Here is a 23,551-nt window from a genome sequence, read left to right on the forward strand (position 1 = left end):
AGATGATCTTGCCTAATCTAATTACAGACAGTCCAGTGCCCCACGTTATGTTTTATTATCATTACCAGGGGCCTCGTCAAGGATCCCTGTGGAACTCCTTGTAAACAAAGATCACTTTGTCTGAATGTGACCTTACACGGAAAACCCAAATCATTATATGACCACCAAAGTGGAACATCCAAAAGTGGTGCAAGTTGGAGTTCAAACTACCGTATTTTCCACACTATAAGGCGCACCTAAAAGCCTTAAATTTTTTTCAAAAGCTGACCATGCGCCTTGTAATCCAGTGCGCCTTATATATGGATCAATATTGAGCCGCAACAGGTCTCGCTGTCAAGACGCTATCGGTGACCCTGCACGATCGGTGACGCGCATGCGCAGAAGATCCCGCCATCTTGGATCGCTAGCTAATACTAATACTTTACCTCAGAGAAAATAATAAAACAGCTGTTTATTCATTTTGGGAGTGAATGGAGTTGTCAAAAAGCTGGTTTGTAATCTATTTATAAAGTTTGACGGACCCATCTGACTGTTTTGTTGACATTCCCTTTAGCGCAGCACCATCTAATGGATGCATAACGTAACCCCAGCCTCTACTGTAGTGCCTTATATATGAAAAAAAAGTTTTAAAATATGTCATTCATTGAAGGTGCGCCTTATAATGCCTTATAGTGCCTTATATATGGAAAAAGTTTTTAAATATGTCATACAGTGAAGGTGCGTCTTATAGTGCGGTAATACGGTAAATAGCAAATTCTAAATTCTGTTTTGGTTGACAGTTCAACAGAGCTAAACAAGTCAATTCTTCTCTCAAGCTTTTTTGCTCTGTCCCAACAACTATTAGAAGCTGGCAGTGCCGTTTACCTCACACGCATTGTCGCAGATTGGGAATATACCGCTAAAGCTCAACTTGCGTTGTCTGACTGACAAGATACAGCTACCTGCTATCGGTCCTCGCCCATCTCTACATAAAAGTGTAAAGCGTTTTGACTGGAATCTTTGCCTGAATGAGTCATTTGTTCTAATGCTTAAGTGTAATGCTTAAAATGGGTTCCATGTCATTGTCTTTGCTGCAAGTGACTCTGCCCTTTTTGGACTCACTGTTTTGCCAAATGTCTGTTGACCAAACAGTTGGTGACCTCAAAATCACTTCCATGAACTTTCATCTATTTCCAGAAAAAGCACAATATAAAAAGTAACAGGAGGCCACGGCAACCTCTCACCTTCGGCCTGGTTCTACTGTTGGCCCCTACCTTGTCTGGTCGATGCTAGATAGCTTAGCACATTGAGTATGTAGGGATGCTTTGCAGTTTGCACAGCTTATTGTACCATGCAGAACATAATTCTGACAACTGTTGTATTTTGGAAAAGACGTGGTGAAACCTTAGATACACAAAGTTGACTCACTATCTGATGAATTTATCATGGAAAGATGGAGAGTTTGTATTAGCAGTCACAACAATCCTGATTGTAGTTTCCCCTCCTTTTTCTCCGTATACGTGCAATACTTCATGCAGTGGGATGAACCTTTTACCTGATTCAGATTTGTCAAAGAGCAAACAGGACTACTGACACTACAGATGATAAACAAAGTGGGGACCTACAAAACTCTTTAGTAACATTCTATTTTTGGAGTTTGACCGCTTGTCTTGGTTGCACTGTGCATGTCAAGTGAACTTTGCCGGTTTGGAGGACATTTGTTTACCCTGAAAGCGTTGAGCTCATTGGAGCTTCGGATGGATACACGTGACGGCCGTTTCACAAGATTGCTTGACAACATGGGAGAGAACACGAGATTAGAGACAATAATGGCTGCAGCCATCTTAATTGCCTGAAATGAGACGCCTAACTTCCTTAGGGAATCAGGATGTCTTCAACAGAGGAAGGATACAGCCGGTAGTTTAATCAACTGTAATCACATCTATTTTTAGCTGCTTCTTTTTTTCCTCTGACATCAAGGTTATTCAACCATAAATCTACTGTGAATTACAACTGAAGCTTCAAAATACTTCATGCAAACTACACATTCTACCAATTGTTTAAATATCAAAATAACCATATTTGTGAGCACTCTTTTCCACAAAACATAAAAAGAACAAGACACATGCTTGTGCTGGCATCCATGCATGCACAAACAGATAGAATGTGCAGATGGCACTGAGCGTTAATACCCTCATTTCCCAACCAAACCATAAACAGATCAGAGGGGACCTCAAGCTTCTGCAACAACTACATCAACCAGTAGGGGGCAGTCCAGCTCCACACATTAGGATCAAGTTCAATCCTAGAATGAAAGAAATTGATATTCCCTGTTGCTTCTTCCCAAAGATGCGCTTCTTGTGACTGGCGAACACCAACAGGCCGTTGTGCTGTTTTTTCAAAATATATGTATAATTACAGAAAATATGTATTTTTTATACATGTTCACGCTCTAAACAAAGCCAAATGGAGTACATAACTACAATGTTTGGGCAACCTGTTTACAAATCAGTCACTCTGAGAACTGTCAATCAACCTTGCGGTTCCTCTTTGGCTTTGTTTTACGTGCGAAGCTTCTTTAGAAGGTCAACGTGGGTTTTGTTGTTGTTGTTGTTGTTGTTGTTGTTTTATATTGAACTAATTGGCTTGATAATCATTGTGCATTCGGGCTGTTTTTCAACTAAAAAAGGGCCTTTAGTCCCGTGTCTCACTTGCAGCCTATTTGGAACCAAATCAACACAATAATAACTGCACTGGAAGAAAACAAGTTTTTGAATGTCTGTTACATAAAGTACAAGGAAATACTGCACAAATGCAACAAAAGAGGCAAAAGACAGTTTCAAAATACACTCTGTTTGATAACCAGGCTGGGTTTGGTGCACGTGTAGGCAGACAGCAAAGGCAACACTAGCCAATAATGTACATTTTGTTGACCTTGAGAAGCTAATCTGACTGTTTTTCATTGTGTGTATACGTGCGTGTCGCGTGTCTTCCATCCCAAAGGCTTCTCTGTCTGGTCTCCAGGCACAAAAAGAGAATTTCCTTGAAAGTAACGATTTTAATGGGAAGCAGATGGAGGCAGTTTTGGATTTAAGTGTGAATATAAGTAGAACGGAGGCCTGTTGGAATGCAGCTAGCTTCATGTGGCTGTGTGGTACTTGGCTTCTTGGTTTAGTCATGAGAAAATAATTCACTCTCATCCTCGTTCATGTGAACTGATCACGGCATATTATGAACCTTAATGGGGGAAAACAATCTGAAACTGCACCATTAACTGGAGACGCACCAAAATTTACAAGGTCATTAAATCCTTTACCCGTTCCAATAACGTTAAAGGAAATTGGTCAGCTAATTTCAGTCATTGTAATCTTGTTCACAAGAAAGCAAACTGCAACAATGCAACAACGATACCAACCACCTCAACAGAGATGATCGATGATCACACTAGAAGCGCCAGATTATTATTATTATTATTATTATCGTTGTTATTATTGTTGTTATTATTGTTATTATTATTGTTATTTATTTATTTATTTATTTTATGGTTGTTTAATTGATAGCTTTTTTGGACAAAAGAAAAAAATTGAAATGTCCTACTACTTTTGTCCAGCAAAGCCAAGCATATTATCAGTCATTATAAAAGTTAGCAGTAATTTATTACTTTTGTTATGTAGTCGTTAACAAATAAGAATGATTAAAAATAATAAAAATAATAATAAAAAAATAGATGAACAGTAGAGTTGTCCCGATCTGACCATGTGATTGGACATCTTGGCCGATCACATGATTTTCCGCTGTGATCGTCATCGGCTGAAAAAGATTGGATTTTTAAAAATTCTGTTAAATTCTAAAGTCAAGAAAAAAATGGTAATTGATTTAAACCACTGCTAACTTACAGGCATATAGCAAGTTATCATGCTGAGATACATTTATTCAAATTTTTTAAAAATTTTATAAGCTAATTTGATGTGCTCTTTTTATCCGGAATGCATTCCTAGATATTGGATCGAGACTTAGTATCGGCATATACTTAAAAACAAATGACTCAAACTTGAACTCATGTGCAAAAAAAAAAAAAATGTGATCAGGACATCTCTAACTTATTTATTATAGATTAAAATTCTGAATAACCTGACCATGACTTAGCAGTGTTTTTCGAATTTGAACCAAATGGTGAAAGTCCTGCCTCATGGAATAGATTTTTTGACTAAACATGATTTTTTTTTTTTTTTTTTTCTGTGGCGGTAAATGTAGGTTACTTGACACAGTACCTAGTTACACTATAAACTTGTTTACATGTTGAAGCGCTATAGCTGCCTCAACACTATCACTGTGCTGACAGTCTACTCCTTTATTCTTGGAATCTCCTTCCCAGAATACTCCCCTGTCGTGTTTTTCGCTGTTTCACACTTAGACACAGTGTTGTGTTGCTGTGCGTATAGTTATGCGGTTGTTTGGATGGGAAACACACCAAAGGGTTGCGGGTGTTTATTTGCCAACAGCTGGCTCAGCAAGTATACCTCGGCCTGAGGTTCTACCCCAAACATCGGTGAACTTTACTTCTACAGTGTGGCCTCAGTGAACTGGAATCGCAAGTCAAAAAAAAATACCAAACGGCTTATCTTGTTGTGACTATGCAGCGAGGCTTGAAATATGCAACACAAGCGGCTGATATTTGAGATCAGACACTTGCTCCAAAGGAAGGTTTGAGTTATTCTTTTCATTGGGATTGTGCACGTAACTCCCCTTGGTGTTACCTTTTTCCATTTTAATAACCTCTCCTTTCAAACCCTTAACACCCTCCGCTGTCCATCTACACACAAACGCTGGACTACTAACCCAGCTATCCGTGTGACCTGCTTGCTGCGAGTGGCTGTCCTGTGTGCTTCAGCACATGAACAGCACGTCCTCCACAACTGCAGCACGTGAGCAGACTGGTGATGCTCGCAGTACAGTTTAGAGCAATGAGTGGGGAAAAATGGCACTCGTGACATAAATAATGTTGAGGAAGTTGCCGTCACTGTTCAACTAAATGAGTGTTATTTCAGTCAATACTTCTCTTGACTTGACATTACTTTCACATCATTTCTCGTGCGACTGTTTCAAATGAATCATGCGCGGACAGGAACGAGCCGTTTTGACTAATGGGCGGACGTTGCGAGAGCCAAACACGTCATCATCTCATACTTTTGTTTTTGCTTTGCTGTATTTCATTGTGAACAAAGGCAAACAGCCAGGGTGCAGGCTGCGGCTGGAACCAGCTAGATCAGACCGGTAGCTGATGGGGGGAGGGGGGAGTTAGAGAAAGAGGATGATGAGAGGGGGTGGATTGCGGTTGTTGGTGGGGATGAAGAGGAACTTGGGGCTATAAGAAATGGATTGAATGGCTGGAGGAGGGAGGGGGAAGGGGGGAGTAGGAGGTTAAGTGTTTTGCAGGGTGGATGGATAGTCTGGCAGGCAGACAGCTCTGGGTCCCCCTCTACCCCCCTCCCTTACATCGGTCAGTGATGTAATGCAGGCTTGTGCTATTTATAGCCAAGCTGCTGCACAGCTTCCATAGCGTCAGCACACTGGGCTACATTGATCAGCAGTGAAAGTCTGTGAGGACGAGAGCAGCAACCACCAGTAGCGCACAGGCTCAGCGACCAAGTGTTGCCTTTGCTTGGGCTGGATGGAAATGCAATTGCAGGGCTACATATTTTCTCCATTTCTCAATTTTACCTTTAAAAATGTCGATTTTACGCTTAACGTTATATTCATCATATAAGTAGATTAAAAAATAAATAAATAAAGTTAAATTAAAAAAAAAAAAAAACAGCAACTCCAAGCCTATACATGCAAACAAGAAATATGTGTTTGATGACAGGGTGGACATTTTTGACTAATGTGCATTTAACAAGAGCAATCTGTTAAATGCAATCAGACTGTGTACTTTTTAACAAATAGATTTCAAATTTCTGAAAGGTTTTTATATCAATTAATATTTCTCTATGACAGAGTTGACATGTTGAGCTTGACTACGTCCAACTGTGCACATAATATGACATGAATGACAAAACATTCGTGTCAATATTTACTCAACTCCCTTCAAAGACAAAATGCTGCTTTTTATGTCGCTGAAAGCGTAATCAGGTTTATTAAAGGGGCAGTTGTCCCATGACAGGGTGGACAGCAGTTTCTGAGGCACACGCTAAATGTTCAATATAATGAAGCAAATAGAAAAAAAACATGATCAAACTGACTTGTTTTATCAAGTCACTCGCTGTGAACAATAAAATCATGTATTAAAATAGATTCAGAATCATTTCACCACATTGTCATAAGCAGCGAGCGCAGTGTGTGGGACTTCGCAGAAAATTGAACATCCAATGACATCTATCAAGTGTGACAAAATGGATGGAAGGAAGTGTTATAAATTAAAGCTACATCTACGCTGTGGCCTGCCCTGGGTGTTTTTGTGGTACAGTGTCTGAAGTGTATGATTAAAGTGAGTACAATGAATTCTCATTTCACAGACTGTATTTCCCACTCAGTTTAAAATACGATTTGTTTTAGCAACACACTTTTCCCTTTTCAGTTTCAAAGGGTGCAATTTCTATCCACAATATTGAAAACAGCTGTCAGTCAATGCACTGCTGTGCTACACCACAATTCAGTTCTGTTGTGCTGTTGGATTCCATTCAACTGGTGCAGATTAATCCAAAGTTGTTTTTGCATTTCCAGGTATGCCTTGAAGCCTTTTGGTGAAGCAATACCTCACTGTATAACCTCACAATTTGGCAATCAATCTGTCTGGTTTTATTTGTGGACACCGCTTTCTTGTTGGACCAGTTCTTAGCTCCTGCAGACTAAGTCGTCACATAACACAAGCTGCGCTGAATTGTACCTCCCTGTTCTCTGCTATGAGTTAGTCTGTAGCCTGAAGGTCTAGACAGGTCGACTCCTTGCGCAACAGAGAAGTCCAGAGCGGGACAAAGCACAGGGCGGTAAATAGGTCCTGATAAACCCGCCGTCCACACCTGACAAATTCCCACTCTGATAACCTCTTTACCGGGAGAGGTCATCATTAGCTGACTGCTTCAAGCATGTACCTCTGTTGTTTTCACAAGGATCTGAACAAAGGCCACATGCTGTAACTGTGACCTCCGAAAAGTCCTCTTCAGAAAATAAGACTTCTGTCTAAACTGCCTGTCTAAATCTATCTTGTTATGCTAGCTGCTGACTTTAAACAAGTTCTATGTTAGCAGCTTTTATTTTATCATCTCATCGTAAAGATATAAGCAACAGGTGCACTCTAATATTGCAGTAGTGGATATAGTCCAATTTGGATTCATCCAAGGTCAGTCTGTGTATAATGAGAGGGGGGTTACATAATTATACTTCCACTCCTAATTAGGGCTTTGACTTTGCATGTTATTGCTGGAGAAGTCTGCTCTCAAAGTAAAATGACTTTTGCCTACTCTTCATGTTTCCTTACAAGCTATCCCATCTATTTTTAATAACATTTCTCCTCATTAGAATCCCAACGATTAGTGGACAACTCTACGAGTGACCTTGACTATTCCTAGAGTTGCCATGCATCCCGTTTTTCCCCATAATTGTTTTTCTTTCTCTTCTTCTTTTTTTTTTTTTAACCAGATGTCCCGGGAAAATAAAAATCTCTCCCAGGACTCAATTTGTCCCAGAAAAATGCCAAAAGCTAATTTGATTTCCTTCATTCTGTAGTCTAAAAATGTCCCCTGTGGAACGCTTTGTCAGTGTGCCACTGCCAACACGTTTCTGTAGGTGCACTTTGAATTACCGTAAGTCTGGCACCGTTTGTCCGATCTGAAAAATTCCAACGGTGCCTGAAAGCTAAGACCTTGCTCTTTACAGAACAAGTACTGTTATTGCGGTAATTTCAGTCCTGCCTCTCACAGAAGCCAGGGAAATCACAATGAAAGAATGCAGAGAAAAACACAGCAGGGATTTTTAGACGTCACATTTCTACATCAATTTGAAAAAGAAATGTAAACAAGACTGTAGCCTATAATGACACTTGTATTACGTGATGGCTTTTTATAGAGCCGTTCACCAAGTCTGTGACTTTGTAGTACCTACGTAAAATATTCATACAAGAAGGAGTCCGTCTCTGTTTCTGTTCTGATAATTACTTCTGATCATTACTGGTATGTGTTCTTCAGCAAACCCTATGACTAAAGCAAAGTCATTTATTTTAGGTCACGCACACACGAACTCCCTGTCTCCTAAGCCCCTCATTGTTTATTCCTTACAAGGCTTTTTTCTGTGTCTGTTATGTCACTGTCTCAGTCTATACCGCTAGTTTTACTCATTTTGTTCACAATGACACAAACATACATTGAATTCACATTGGAAAAGCCTAAATGCAGTCTATTGCTTTTAATAGACATTTACATATAGGTAACATGCATTATGGCTTCATAATTAGATGAAAGGCTCTTCTTGCCAGGTACATTCCCCGTTGTTTTTGTTTTTCTAAATTCTGTGGGTGTGTCCTTCTACCCTGGCAGGCTCCAAACTACCTGTATAGCTTCTCCTCCCAGGCTCAATTCCAGGAACTGAGAGCATGAGTTTCTTTCCTGTGCCATCCCACCCACTCACACCCTGCAGGCTTTGGATTGGGCAAATGACTGACTCAGGAGTCCGTTTTATGTAAAAATGATGGCTCTTATTCAAGATGGGGGAAGAGCCAAATATGGTCATTTAATGTCCCCACCGAGATCCCACCAAAGAGAGAGCTAAGTTTCAGAGAGAAACATTATCTGCCCGACATAAAAGCTGAAAGCATGCAGGCTATACCCGTGTTGTCTAAAGGTGCATGCGGCCGGCTGCACATTTCAGTATTGTAAAAATAGATTACAATCATGGCCTGCATCAGAACGTTAGAGAAAAGAGTTGAAGGATATCACACAGTTGAAATTTGAACGTTACAAGAGATTTTGCTTCATTTTTAATTATTTTGAAAAAAAATTTTTTGAAAAAAATCGAACAAGAATGCACGATATCATTTTTTAAACTATAATTGTTTTGTTTTTTTACTTGAATGAAAATAAAACTAGAATCTTTGAATGTTACAAGCTATCATACGTTATAAAAATTGCACTTCTGCACACATTTTGACTGTTATAAGATGTCACAATATAAGTAATAGCTTTTTACTTTGCTAGCTCATATAAAGTCAGTTTTTTTTTTCTACTTAACATATCGTTAGCCTGGCCTCATAAGCTGCCCATGTCATATTTTAACGTTTTTGGAACACAAGAAAAAAAAATGCAGCAAATTCAACAAACAAGAGTCCAGTTGTCATTTATTCTCAACTTTTACAGATTACAATTACCTGGAGGGCCAAGAATATACACTAACAAAAATAAAATAAAATAAAATAAAGTAAAATAAAATAAAATAAAATAAAATAAAATAAAATAAAATAAAATAAAATAAAATAAAATAAAATAAAATAAAATAAAATAAAATAAAAACTCAAGTTGTGATGTGTATGCCCTCAGTGTAAAAAGTTTGGACATCCCTGATATATACCATATCATTCTGTCACTACGTACATTCAGGTACATTTCTTTATTGTTACCTGAAGCACTGCACTGCCTGATGGATGTAATGTGAGGAGCAACTGACAACAGGTTATCATTCACCTCTCTCTTTTGTGACACTCCCTTGGCACCGACCCAACAACCTGCAGGTTATATAACAAGCGTCTTGCCCCATTGGAAACAGCCTTTCTTTCATCCGAGGTTAATGATGCTTTCAGGTGCGCGTGAGTTTCACTGTTGTATTATCTGCTGCCCTCGTTGACTTTTCCACAATGCCGTCCATGCGTCCCATGTTTGATTCCCTTATGCAGTCGTCCCTGTCTCTGACATGCAAACTTGATTTTTCTAATGCGCATTTATTTGCAGTGCTCATAGAAACAAATATTTTTTTGCTATGAATTACTAGCAACACAAACTTTACTGTGGCTTAAAAAGAAAATTAAAATGCATAAAACTGCTCACGTATACAATTTCAATAGATTTTCGGATAGATTTGGCTGCATTTTTTGATCAAATTAAAAAATATGCATAAGGTATATATTTTTTTAAATACAATCTATTAAGTATATAATGGTGACTTGAGATTTGAGCAACTGAACTTACATGTTTTTTGAGATACGAGTCATCCTACAGACTATTTTTGCTTAGACTTGTGAGCAAAAATTCGAGATACGGACGCTCACTGGTGGCAATCGACAAGCAGCGGTTTGGGTTTGAACTTTCTTTCTTTTTTGGTAAAAGTTGTTTCCAGTAAAGAGAGAATTCTCTTACCTTCCTGACAGTTTCAACATTTTTAGAAGACTATGAGGGAAAAAAGAAGAACTTCAAACATATTTAAAAAAAAGAAACCAAGATGGACGCCACTTGTGAACAATTCTTCAAAAATATGCTTCAAGTTTTTAATGCCACACTGAGCTGAAGTTTACTATCTAACAAAACATTAAAGAAAGACAATTACATGTTATGTATTTAAAATATAAAATTTACTGGTAGGTGTTTTTAAAATGTTACACAATTGACTTTTTTTTTCCTTTCGTTTTGACAGATCTGTTTCCTGGTGTCCACTTTCCGTGGCCGGGTGTTTTCCGAGGACAGCTGTGCAGCTCTGGCGCTCTTCTCTCACTACTTCCACCTCAGCCAGTTCTTCTGGATGCTAATACAGGTAATCGAAAGCGTCAGTTAGCTTGAGGAACAGTTGACCCTTCATTTTCCTTTATTTCTGCTCTTTAATCAAATAGTTGAGACCTTTGAATGAGTGTCTAGTTCACATGTGTCAAGATGCGGTCCTCGAGGGCCGCAGTGCTGCAGGTTTTGGATATTTCCCTTCTTCAATACAGCTGATTCATGATCAGCTCATCAGCAAGCTCCACAGAAGCCTGATAACGAGCCTGTTAATTGGAATCAGCTTTCACGTCGAGCAGGGAAATCTGTAAAACCTGCAGGACTCTGGCCCTCGAGGACCGCAGTTTGCCACCCCTGGTAAGTGGCATTACTGATTTATCTACTGCCGAATAAGCAAAATATAACATTAACATTCCAATAACATTTTTCTGGACTGCTACCACTTAGAAACACCTCACACAAACAAGCAGATCTTTAATCCTTCCCTTTTTTGAGAATGGGGGTCTTTTTTGTTGTTGTCGTTGTGTAATGGCCAAATTCATACAGGCGTGACTCTCAGATCTAGCCTGAGAAATGAAAACAATTCCCTTTCTGCTGGAACACCAAAAAAAACTCAACTTGTCATGTGTTTTCTGTTAAAGATCAAGACAATCACTCAAACACAAAGAAAGCCAAATTAAGCTATTAGACCATTTTAATCCTTCACATAGTTGAATTGAGACCTGCATGGAAAGCACAGGAATTCAGTGACCTTGACCCAAAGTGCTCCAGATAAAACCTTTCCTTCTTCTTGGGACCATTTCGGAGAACAATAGTCCCCGATTTAAAAAAGGTTTCACATAAAAACTTGACACTCAGGAAGTACGTAAATAAAACAATTGTTAATTTGCTCATCTATTTTCCTCTCATTGTCCTCCATTTGTCCTCTTGCACAAGTCACATACACTGTTTGTTTCCATCACCCTCAGCCCTTTTGCAAATCATATAATTATTATAATCTCCCCGGGCAGCTGTTCAATTTTTGGTGCAGCACTAGAAAATTATCTATTTAACTCTTTTGCTCCCAATAACATGTAAATACGTTTTTCTTTTAATGTTTTAAGTGTCCCATAGACGTATTAATACGTTTTTTTGTTTTTTTTTTTGTTTTTTTATGCTAGAGCATACAGAAGGCTTTGATGCAGCCTCTCAACTGCAATGAACCGTTGCAGAAATGGTAATTATTACACAAACGGCCAACAGGTGGCAGCAGAGCAAAGGAGATCAAACAGGGCCATCTAGAAAAAAAAACTAAATTACTTAGAATTTTAAATAGATTTGTGAAAACTGATGAAACTTAGCTGCAAAACGGAAACAGATAGAAACATACTTTTTTTTCCTGATGAAAGAAGAGACTTTAATCTTTCTTTTGATAGGTTTCATGCTTTAATAGCAATATAACACAATATTCTGTGGGCCTTGCAAAATCAGTCAAAATTCAGTAAAACAGCCGGGAGCGAATGGGATTGCTTCTGTGAAAATGGCTGGGAGTGAATGAGTTAATTTAGCTACTCGAGAAACAATGGTATAATGTGGATTTTGCTAATTTTGTTGTCAATAGTTTTTAGAGAATTTATAAGAAAAATAATTTTACTCAAACATACCTATAAATGTAAATTGAAGCTATATACAGCATATGCATGGACTGAAGAACTGATATGAGCATGACAGTGGAGGCAGCTGAACTCACTAACACCAGATATCAGCTCTTGAAACTACAGAGGCTGTCAATTAAGATACGACTATATATCACGGCCACTCAGATTGTAATTGATGGCTGTCACCAAACCTCTTTTGTCCTCCCCACAGTCTTTCCATTGATCCCAGTGATGTCTCACCACTCCTATCAGACAGACACTCAAAGCCCAGCTCCTGATATTAACAGGCGCCAGCAAACCAATCTCAAACCACCAGGAAATCAATATCGTGCAGCATTCATGGGGAGGGCGGTCTTTATCTGTGCCAGTGGATGAGTGGACGTGCATATCTAATAGTCAGGAGAATATCCACTAACAAACTGCCAGAAGGCAGGCAATATCTGGATCCGGACCGGATTTTGCTGGCTTGGCTGTGAGGCGCAGCTCGATGCATCACCATTTAGGGAGACTGCATATTATTACATAACTGAGCTGCTCTTTTTAAATCTATAGAAAATGTTATCTTGCACTTTCTATTTGCTGGTTTGTCACACAAACACTGCAGTGTTTTGCCTTCATGTGCTGCCAACGGGGCATGATGCTCATGTCCAGTCAGTGACCCAGGAGTTGTTCATTCTAATTGTTGAGGCAACAACAAGTGGTAATTTAACCTTAAAATAACAATTTCATGGTACGCTGGCTTGTAATAAAGTAAATAGTGTCATGTCATTGCCATGGTGACCCCAAACCATCTACATGAGAAGCCCATAATACTAATATGCTAGCCAGGAGATCTCTCATGTTGGAGTACTTTACAGAATGCTTGTAGAGATAGACAACGCCTTTTTGAGACATTATGAAACAACATGGAGTACTTTTTTTTTCTTCTTTTTAGTCCTTTTTGCATATTTAACCTAACCACTTGTCATATTTTAAAATTAATTTATTACACAACTAAACTTGAAAGAAAACGAGTTACATGTAGTGTATTTAACCAAATCACATGGCGTGCGTACAATGTTAAACAATTAAAAATAAAAAAATAAATAAAATAAAAACTAATACTGTATAACCGCAGCTTCATTTTAATGGGGAAAGATCATTTGAGATGCATAAGTAGGGATGGGCGAGTACCGATACCAGGTATCGGTATCGGGCCGATACCAGCCTTTTTTCAAGAACTCGAGTACTCGTGACGCAGACGAGTACAAGCGACCGATGGCAGAGGGGGAAGACGTTAAGTGAGTCCTCCTTGCCTGTAACTGCCGCTAGCTTGCAGCAGTTTTACACCAAAACTTCACCGGTTTGGAAATACTTCAAAATTGTGAATCTTAAACTAAAAGAGCATTTTTGTGTTTTATTTTGAGCGTTAAAGAGTGACTGTGCGTTGAAGACTGACTGTGCTGTTTTGTTTTGTTTTGTCAAAATTAAAGGAAATATATTTGTTTAAAAATATCTTTTAGAGATTTTTTTAATTTGTCAAAATGTACTACTGGTATCGGCATTGGTATCGATATCGGTGAGTACTGCGGGTCTGAGTATCGGTATCGGTCTGAAAAAAAGTGGGATTTAACATCCCTAATAATAAGTATAGTAACGTAGAAAGAATGGCAACAGAAGTCAACTGCATTATTAAAAAAAAAAAAAAAAAAAAACTCTCCAGGCAATGTTTTCTTTTTTCACTCCATTTCTACTAATTAATCATTTTAAAACAATAAAATTAAAGCAATGATTTTTCTGGCAACACTTTTCTAGTCTGTTCATTCTGAATGGATATTAATTTAAAAAAAAAAAAAGCCAAAGAAAAAGCAATGCATACTCTGATGAAAACTGTGAACCTTAAATTGTGTATTGTGAAACCTAAGAGGCTTCACTATATTTCTTACGGGTGCTTCATCGGAAAAACAGGACATATCATTTTCCTTGAGCACATTCTATCGTTTCCCTCAGACACAACTATCAAGAAATAAACATACTTGTCTAGCTAACCACAGGAAAAACAATCCATTTTCCATGCTCTTCTTCTAACGTCGACCTTCACTATCAAAAGTCACTGAGTTCACCTCAAAGGCAACATCATCCATTTATTGTGACTCACTTCCAAGGCAAAGACCCGTCGTGATTCTGACATTTCCGTTCTTGTCTTCGTGACACACACTTGAGCTGTTACACAAGCGTAGTGTGGTTTTGAGTGTCTGCGTGTGAAGTTGCGATACTTGTTATACAATGTAGTTATGATTATGGGAGAGCAGAGGTTGCCCGAGGAAGAGGTCATCATCCCGTAACCTCCTGTTGCATCACCATCACCACACAGTGCTGTCTTTGCAAGTGTGTTGACAGGCAGATGGACAATCGCGACCATTATCAGCTTTATAGGTGTCGTTTAAAGGTTCATTACTCTGAACAAAGAGCGGGACGGTTGTTTGTGGCCGCTCTAATTACAAGTGAGGTCCTAACACAACTTCATTTTAATCTTTTAAACTTGAAGCTGTGTTCCTGCCACGGCATTTGGTCAAACAAACGTGTCTGGTGCTTACACCAGTACATGCTCAGGGAGAAGGTGTCAACTGTTTACGTAACAATGTGTTTGATGGACAAGTCTGTCGTATTAAAAGCAAACACTGCCACCCAACCATTCATTTTGTATACCAATGACCTTCATTAGGATCGCGGGAGAGTTTAAGCCTATCCCAGTTTGGTTTGGGCGAGAATACACCTTGGACACGCAAGACGTTTGTCAGAAAAGTTCCAGGACTATTATAGATCCAAACTACAAACGACTGGTTTACCAAATTAAAATTCAGATTCGCATCCACTGCAAAAAATTACACGGAACCAGCAAGATTAGTAGGGAGGTTGCTCCAGCACAGCGAGGTCCGTCTTGGACAGGAACTGTCAGATGCTCAGGGCATTGAAAACTTGTACCTTGGGTACGAAATTTACACATCTTTATTATGAACAAAGAATTATTCGCACTTGTGGGAAATTTTCAATCCTCAGTTAATTTAAGAAGCATGATTTGGAGATGTGGAAAAGGTGCAAAACTGTATGTACCTCAGTAGACTTGATTGAGTAGATTGCAGTCCCAATTGGCAACAGGTGGGTAATGGTAGCAATTTCCACTTTTAAAACAGGTTTTATGCCTTTTTCGTTACAGCACTGCAATTGTAAAATGAAGTTTGAAGTGATGGAATTGGAGGTGTTAGTGGAATAGGCAGATATTGCCGAGTTATAGAAAATAATTTAAGGACGACAAAAAAAGCTGTATTTTGTTTGAATTATTTGTGTAAGTGTGTTGGAATTGGATGTATCTGCCTATCTTGTGCAACACGTTGGACCGCACACCTGAAAAAAATATTCTGGGAGAGACCAGCAGGAATTTTCCCAGTGCGCTCAAATGACCCAAATGCATGACTCCTTCTTGTGGCTGCCAGGCCTCAACTCAGCTCTTCAGTAACTCCAAAATTGCATTGTTGAATATATGATATTTGTTTCAAGAATAAAAAAAAAATATATATATATATATATATCCTGGGTGCGCCGGAATAGTTAACGTCCACATTGGTTATCTAAATGTTAAATCAAGAGCCTTTATGAGCAAAAATGTACAAATATGTTTTTGTGTCTTATCACTCTCATTTGATAAACAAGAACGTACTTAGAGGATGAAAAGCTAACAATTCACATCATGTGTTTAAGTAATTCCCTCCACCTGTGTCCCCAGGCAGTGAATTTCTGGCAGGTGCTTGTAATGAATGACGAGCACACTGATCGCCGATACTTGCTGTACTTCCTGTTGGGTTGGGGTCTTCCTGCTCTCGTTATCATCACCCTGGTCATCGTGCTGCTCGGAGGCTTCGACTGGAGCATCCACGCCGTCTACGGCTTGGTGCAAGGGGATGTGTAAGTGGACAGGCCGGTTCTTTTTTTTTTGCGTGACGTAACTTGTTTTCGAAAGTAAACACCTGATCTGGTGACATCGTGTGAGGCGATTGCTCAGCCAATCAAATGAAGGAATGAGTCAGTCATTTACGTGCGTCTCCTCACATAGAAACATGAGTCTTCACCTCAGAGCTGGAAGCTTACTACCGGCCAAACAAATTAGAAAAGCAAAGTGAAAACAACCGTTCCCTGGTCCTCAGTGTGTTTATACGTGTGAACTATAAATAACTGCTTAATTTCTATAAGTGGAAAGAACGTTAATCCTTATAAACAAACCAATGAGCTCATGTGGAAAAGCATTCCTACACGGCACACTATGTAGAGTAATATTTGTGCAAGTGGCTGTTTTGGGGGTTTTTTTCATGTCAGGATGTGTTAAAGTCAAACACTTTTAAAGTTTGGACCCTAAAATTGACTTCTAAATTTAGCTAACGGCCCAAGGTGTGTCTGTTATCCTTGGGACCGAGTGTGTGCGCCAGCTTCCCGTGGGCGGGTAAGTGGCCGTGAGACAGTGGGTGCATAGATGCGAGATTTGCAGATACAGAGGAGCATTCAATGTGCCCAGAAAACAGTCAAGTTGGCCTTCCTCTTTTGCGGGAAAGTGGCAGTATTCATCAGCATATGCCGTTCCTCGAACCGTCACCACTGTGATGCTGATACATCGTCCTTCGTTTATACTCACAAGTAGGGGTGTCAAAATTAGTTGTTAATGTTGAATTAATTTAAAGTTCTTTTACAGGTGCACTATGCAAGATTAGACTCAAATTTGAGTGTTAAAATAACCATATTTTTCACCCGCACATGTATTAGGAATTGTATAATGGACAAGGAGGCACGACTGTGGCACAATGACTGTTGCCCCTATTTTTCTGTAAAAGGAAAAAATGTTGGAGCGTTCGGGCCGGAAACTTTCGCTTTTGCTCTGAGCATGACGTCATGCGCGTGCACGCTATTGTCCCTGTTAGCTCTCGCGATTGTTCATGCAACTACACGGACAGGACAGCTAATTCAAACTGGATTTAATGAGACCTGCACCTGATACGTCTTAATCCCTTATGGAGACTCCACGGAAGACAAAGAAAAGTAAAAAACTTTCAGACCAGCGTCACGGGAGGACGTGGATAAATATAGGAGCAGCGTTCGTCAGGTGGCGAGAGCTAAGAGCTATCCTGGGGATGAAACGGGACCCACAACTTGCTGACGTTTTGCTAAAAAGGTAAGACTTTGTAACCAAAATACCATAGGGTTTATTTATGATAGCAGTGCAGAATAAAACTACCCCACGGTCGCTAACTAATGTCTCCGCAATTGGGCATATTAGCAACGTATTGCTATCCTCAATGTCATCGGTTTCACGAGATGCACTATTGACGTTTGGAAGGTTGTAATTACGTAAGCTTTTGGCACTCAAAATAACGCACATACAAAGTAACTTGAAGATTAATACGTTTCTTACCTCTGTAGACATTATTAAGCCTATGAAAAAGGCGTTGTACTCCGTGTTTACGTTTACGTTCGATTAACTTGGGAGGTTTGCTCGTGCCCGAAAAGTCGCGCACGCTCCTGGCCGTGTGCACGTCGCTGGGGTCCATTCCACGTTTCGCCAGAGGGGTCACAAATGTGCAAAAATTCTGAATATTGCATCGTGCCCCTTTAACACCACAGTTGTTTGTTTAGTTTTTTTAACGCACGATTAATGACCGCTCCTTACTTGGAAAGCCTGCACTGGGGGAATTCCAGTTGCAGCATAGCAGACACGTCCACGTCAAAATTTAGCAGTAATAAATAAATAATAATAACGCATATATTTGTGGAGACTGGGGTCAAGTTGTATTTTATAATTTTAAAAATGTGCATAATTTGACAAGTTACTTCATATTAAAGTGTTGATAGCTCTTCAAATGAAAAGAACCAACCAACCAACATCTTGCAAATGCAATTATGCCGTCTAGTGGCAGAATAACAACCTCAACACAAATAAATATCGCACTTCTTTTTTTTGTTTTTTGTTTTTTGTTTTACAGTACAGTACATCTTTTTAATTTTAACTAAATTTTATGAATTATTATGAAATTACTGTATCAATGACGCAGAGTATCAAAGATGCAGCCGTATTTCTATTAGTTTAAAAATTTTTCCCACTTCTATGTTAACAAGTGTATGAAAACTTTGGGGAAAAAAATATTTTATTGTACATTTTATTGTACATTTAGAACAGTTATAAAATGTGTGATTCATCGTAAATTAACTATTAAAGTCATGCGATTAATTATTTATTTAATATATTTTATTTAATTACATGACACCCCTACTCGCGAGACACAACATTAGGTACGCCTGCCAATCCCAGTTGAGGTTTACTGTCAAATTAAAGTGAATTACACTTAGTGTATCTGAAACAACCAAAAACTTTTCCTATTTGTGTTCGCCGGAGGAATGAACTGGAACTCACTTTTGGCCTGAGAAAGCTTTGCACATGCATAAACTTTCCTTCCTTCAAATGTTGTTCTTGTTTTTTTTTCTGCTATCCAGCCTGAAGTCAGTAAATAGACTTATGCGTAATATGCTTTCAGCAGGATTTCCCTTTCTTATGAGATTTTCAGTACAGTAAGCTCTCACAAGGCCACTACAGGACAAAAATCCATATTAGCGAGCGTGTTTACGCTCTCACAGTCCATCTATGTGATGCAATTGTCTATTTGGCATACCTCCTGCCATGTTATGGCTACTACTGAGCCAATTAGTTCTCTCTGTAGTCACTCAAGACTCAAGTCCTATCTGGATTCCACACTCCCACCACAATTGTGAAATAGACAAAGTCACATGAGTGTTTTGGTGCTCGCTTGGCACCGACTGTTTAGTCATAGGAGGGTGCGGATTTTCCCAGATTCAGCTGGGAAAAGGGATGCTGTGATGAAACTGAGACAGGGAGGATCGTGAAAACAATCACATCAAGAGAACTGTAGGAAGCAAGCAGCAAGAAAATATCTGATGACCATTTTCTGAAACACACTTGCCATTATCCACCAGTCTTCGTGTTGTACACTGAAAAAAATTGGGATTGATATTTACTTGAAAAAGCCTATTAAAGGTTGATGCACTCAGATTATCTAAGTAAATTTTACAAGGATTTTAACTACAATTGCTGTGTGCATCAAACTTTACTAGGCTTTGTCAAGTAAAAATCACTCCCCATTTTCACAGTGTGGGCCAAGATAACTTTACTGGAGGAAAGTCTGCTACTTGATGTATCTTTTATGATTCTATTTCCTGTCTTCTCACTTTCCCTTCATGCGTGTTTAGGTGCTTCATCCCAAACATCTACGCTGCTCTGTGCACCGCTGTGCTGGTGCCGCTTATCTGCCTTGTTGCCGTCGTGGTTGTCTTCATCCACGCCTACAAAGTATCCCAGCAGTGGAAGGCATACGATGACATCTATCGCGGACGCACAAACAGCACAGGTTTGTGACAAATCTCAAAATATGCAGTATGTTGTTCGACAACATTCGTGACCTGAGTGAGCATTTGTTTCTTCAATGTGTGAGACTGATGATGATTAGCAAAACTGCCCTCATTTATTTCTGAAACCGTAAAACACACACGAGTCACATGACACTGGGAAGGAAATGCCTCTCTGGGCGCATTTTGGACATTTCCACCTAGGGGTGTGCTCACTTTTAAAAAGATTCTGGATTGTCTTAAAGTGCAATAAGTCTGGTCTTTCATAAATGTAAGAAAATACTTTTAAATCAATCCATCCAACCATTTTCTTAACCGCTTGATCTTCACTTGGGTCACGGGGGTGCTGGAGCCTATCCCAGCTGGTTTCGGGCAGTAGGCGCAGTACACCTTGAACTGGTTGCCAGCCAATCGCAGGGCCCGAGATTGATTCATCAGCAGCAGCAGCATCACCTAGATTAGACATTAATTGACAGATTAGACATTAATAACTGTGGAGAGGTGTCAAAATGAATTGATTTATTTATCATCAAATGAATCGTCAACTATTTTGATAATTGTTTAAAGCCATTCAAGGAAACGCTGAGTGTGTGAAGCATGAGAGCAAAGCGCAGCAAGGCACAAGCAGGAATGTATCGTTTTAACGCCGGTTTCAAAAACATCTCGGAATGTTTGTCTTCAACCGCAAAGTGATGAGATAATCTTCCGGCTAATCTGTGTGAGAGTGGAGCATGCCGGGGCCGCACGTAAAAACTCAGGAAGGAACACGTGAGCCTGTCGACGTCACCGAAACGTGTGCTCTTGCACTTTTGTTCCGATCCAAATCGACAGAAACCTCAGAACATATGGATTAACTAACAATGGGCTCTATTTAAAGCAGAGCCTTATCAGAACGCCGCAAGGTGTGTTGACATGACAAGATGTTCCTTTCAGCTGATTAAATATCTGCTATTGCATTCTTATGCCTGCCGGTATTCCCTCACTGCACTTTGATCACTGATTGGCGAGGAATGTTAGCGCACACAAACAGGATGGGTGAGGTTTGCTTGCATAGTGCTATTTTTTTAACACTATTTATCCAGTCTTTGAATTATTGCATTAATATTCAGTTTTCTCTCAACGCCTCATGAAGTGCTGCTTAGTAAAGCAAGCACTTGAGTGGTTGGTGTTGACAGTGTAATTGCTCTCATGCTGAACGGTACATATTGTATATTTGTCAAGGCTGCACGGTGCCATTTGATGCGTTTGAAGGGAGGTTTTGAGGTTAAATCAGCACTTCTTTAAAGCCTCCACATGCAATCATGAAACTTCTGGCATTTCCTGTGTGTCTTGCAAATACAACACAGTGGGTGAATCAAGCAGAGTTTGATTTCAGTGAAACTTGGTGGACTTGTTGATAGTGATGAGGCAACACAAACTCTCAAATTATAGGGCAATCGGAGCAGGTGTTTAGGAGCTACGGCCCGCCAAAATTTGACATTTTCGTGGAAAAAGAATCCTTCCTTTTAACCCTTCTATCTCAGGAACCGGGCGGCACGGAGGTGGATGTGTGGTTAGCACGTACGCCTCCCAGTACTGAGGACTCGGGTTCGAGTCCAGGCTCCGGCCTTCCTGGGTGAAGTTTGCATGTTCTCCCCGTGCCTGCGTGGGTGTTCTCCGGGTACTCCAGTCTTCCTCCCACATTCCAAAGACATGCATGGCAGGTTAATTGGGTGCTCTAAATTGTTCCTAAGTGTGCTTGTGAGTGTGAGTGGTTGAGTGTGGTTGCGCCCTGCGATTGGCTGGCAACCAGTCCAGGGTGTACCCCGCCTACTGGCCAAAGCCAGCTGAGATAGGCTCCAACACCCCTTGCGACCCTTGTGAGGAATAAGCGGTCAAGAAAATGGATGGATGGATGGATGGATGGATGGATATAATCTCTCGCATATTCTCTAAAACATGGAAAAGTTCCAGAGATGTAAAAAAAAAAAAAATGTGTTTAGCAGCAATTAAGTGTCAACGTATTCATACCCTCATGATTTATCATGGAATATTATTGAATATCTGAAGGTATGCATATTTTCTCTTCTTTTTTACTGTTTGTAATCCCTTTTCAACAAAGTGAAGATTGACCCAGTAATTCCTGAGATAGAAGGGTTAAAACATGGCGGCCACGCCCCTTTTTGCCAGAAAATGTCAAAATTTGGCAGGTCGAATCTCCCAAACCCCTGCTTTAATTGATGTAAAATTTAAGATTTTGTGTTGTGCCATCACTACCAATAAGTGCACCAAGTTTGAATAAAATCAACATTCACTCAACACATACTCATTACAGCTGCTTGTTGTTACAGCTGCTGACCTCTGTGAGACAGCCGTGTCAGCATCGGCCGCTCTTTCTACTTGCCTGTTTTGGTTGAACCCACTCCCTCTTCTCCGTTTATCCTTCACACAGCAGGACGTCGGACCGATTAAATGTAAACTGGAGGCCGCCCTGTTGAGAGAAGCAGCTCGTCCAATAGGTCATGAGCAGGCTCGCACCGTCGGGGGTTCAAGTGTTTATTTCTTATGTCAGCCAGACGGAATCATACTCAACCTCCATGTCTGCCGAGCAATAAGACTGACCTCGGTCAGCATGAATATGTATCATTCACCGCACACACGTGCTTGGTAAGGCAAACAATATTGACCCATTTGACCTGATGACGCAGCATCAGGAGCAAAAGCGGGGTTCAGTATCTTGCTCAAGGATACTTCAACGTGATTACAATGGCATGAGATAGAAGCCACAACCTCTGGGTTGGGACTCTGGAGACGACCACTCTACCACTGAGCCACGCCACCTCATGCTGTCATCGGTATGTGAATGAAGATCAGCCGATTTCCATGGAAGAGTGCATGTTCGAATGCATTTCATTGCCAATCACCAAAAAAAAACATTCATCTGCAGCTCGTACTTTGCAGTCATCTAGATACCATGTGCAATGTCGCGTCCGTCCCCCTTTCCTTAACAGTGCACATTACAAATCAAACCAGTAGCTGAATCGTAATTTGTTGCATTTTCTGCACTGTCAATGTGAAATAATGTCCTGCTTTTGTGTAATAGAGATGGATTTCCAGATTTCATGTTCTATTGTAGATTGTATTTCTTAGCGTTTGACGTCTTTAACTCATTTGCCCGCAAAAACGTAAAAATACGTTCTATTATTATATTACCATGCTCCCAAAGACTGTATTTATACATTTTTTACGTTTTTTTTATGCTAGAGTATACCAAAGGTGTTGGTGCAGCCTCTGAACTGAAGAGAATTCTTCAAGCAATGGTAGTTATTACAAAAACGGCCAGCAGGTGGCAGCAGAGTATAAGAGGTCAACCAGGGTCATGTTGCAAAACAGATTTGTGAATAATGATGAAACTTAGCTGTATTCTAATGCTAGTTGATGCAAAATGGAAACAGATATAAATATACTTTTTTTTCCTGATGAAATATGAGACTCTAATCTTTCTTTTGGTAGGTTCCATGTTTTTATAGCAATAGAACACAATATTCAGTGGGCCTTGCTAAATCAGTCAAAATCCAGTAAAATGGCCGGGAACGAAGGGGGTTGCTTACGTGAAAATGGCTGGGAGTGAATGAGTTAAGTATTTAAATATATTTGTATTTAAATACACACAATGAAAATGGACTCCTCAAGCATATTGCAGAAAACCTAAGTAGCCCATCCTTTAAAGTCAAGAAGTCAGTACTTTTGCAGCCTGGCTGCTACTTGGCTGTTCTTCTTGGTTGGAGCACAGTTCCAACTCAGCTTTGGAATGTGCTTACATGG

General features: G+C 39.8%; 1 protein-coding gene across 3 annotated transcripts in view; it reads left to right on the forward strand.

The window, feature by feature from the left end:
• adgrv1 (adhesion G protein-coupled receptor V1) overlaps window positions 1–23,551 on the forward strand; it is a 107,268-nt gene that overhangs the window by 67,853 nt on the left and 15,864 nt on the right. For all 3 annotated transcript variants that reach the window (XM_077520624.1, XM_077520625.1, XM_077520626.1), the window contains 3 exons: window positions 10,594–10,710; window positions 16,071–16,249; window positions 19,592–19,749. In XM_077520624.1, coding sequence (XP_077376750.1) covers window positions 10,594–10,710; window positions 16,071–16,249; window positions 19,592–19,749 — 454 coding nt within the window. The remainder of the gene's footprint in view (window positions 1–10,593; window positions 10,711–16,070; window positions 16,250–19,591; window positions 19,750–23,551) is intronic.

The sequence above is a fragment of the Festucalex cinctus genome, chromosome 5, assembly GCF_051991245.1.
Source record: "Festucalex cinctus isolate MCC-2025b chromosome 5, RoL_Fcin_1.0, whole genome shotgun sequence".
Taxonomy (NCBI): Eukaryota; Metazoa; Chordata; class Actinopteri; order Syngnathiformes; family Syngnathidae; genus Festucalex; species Festucalex cinctus.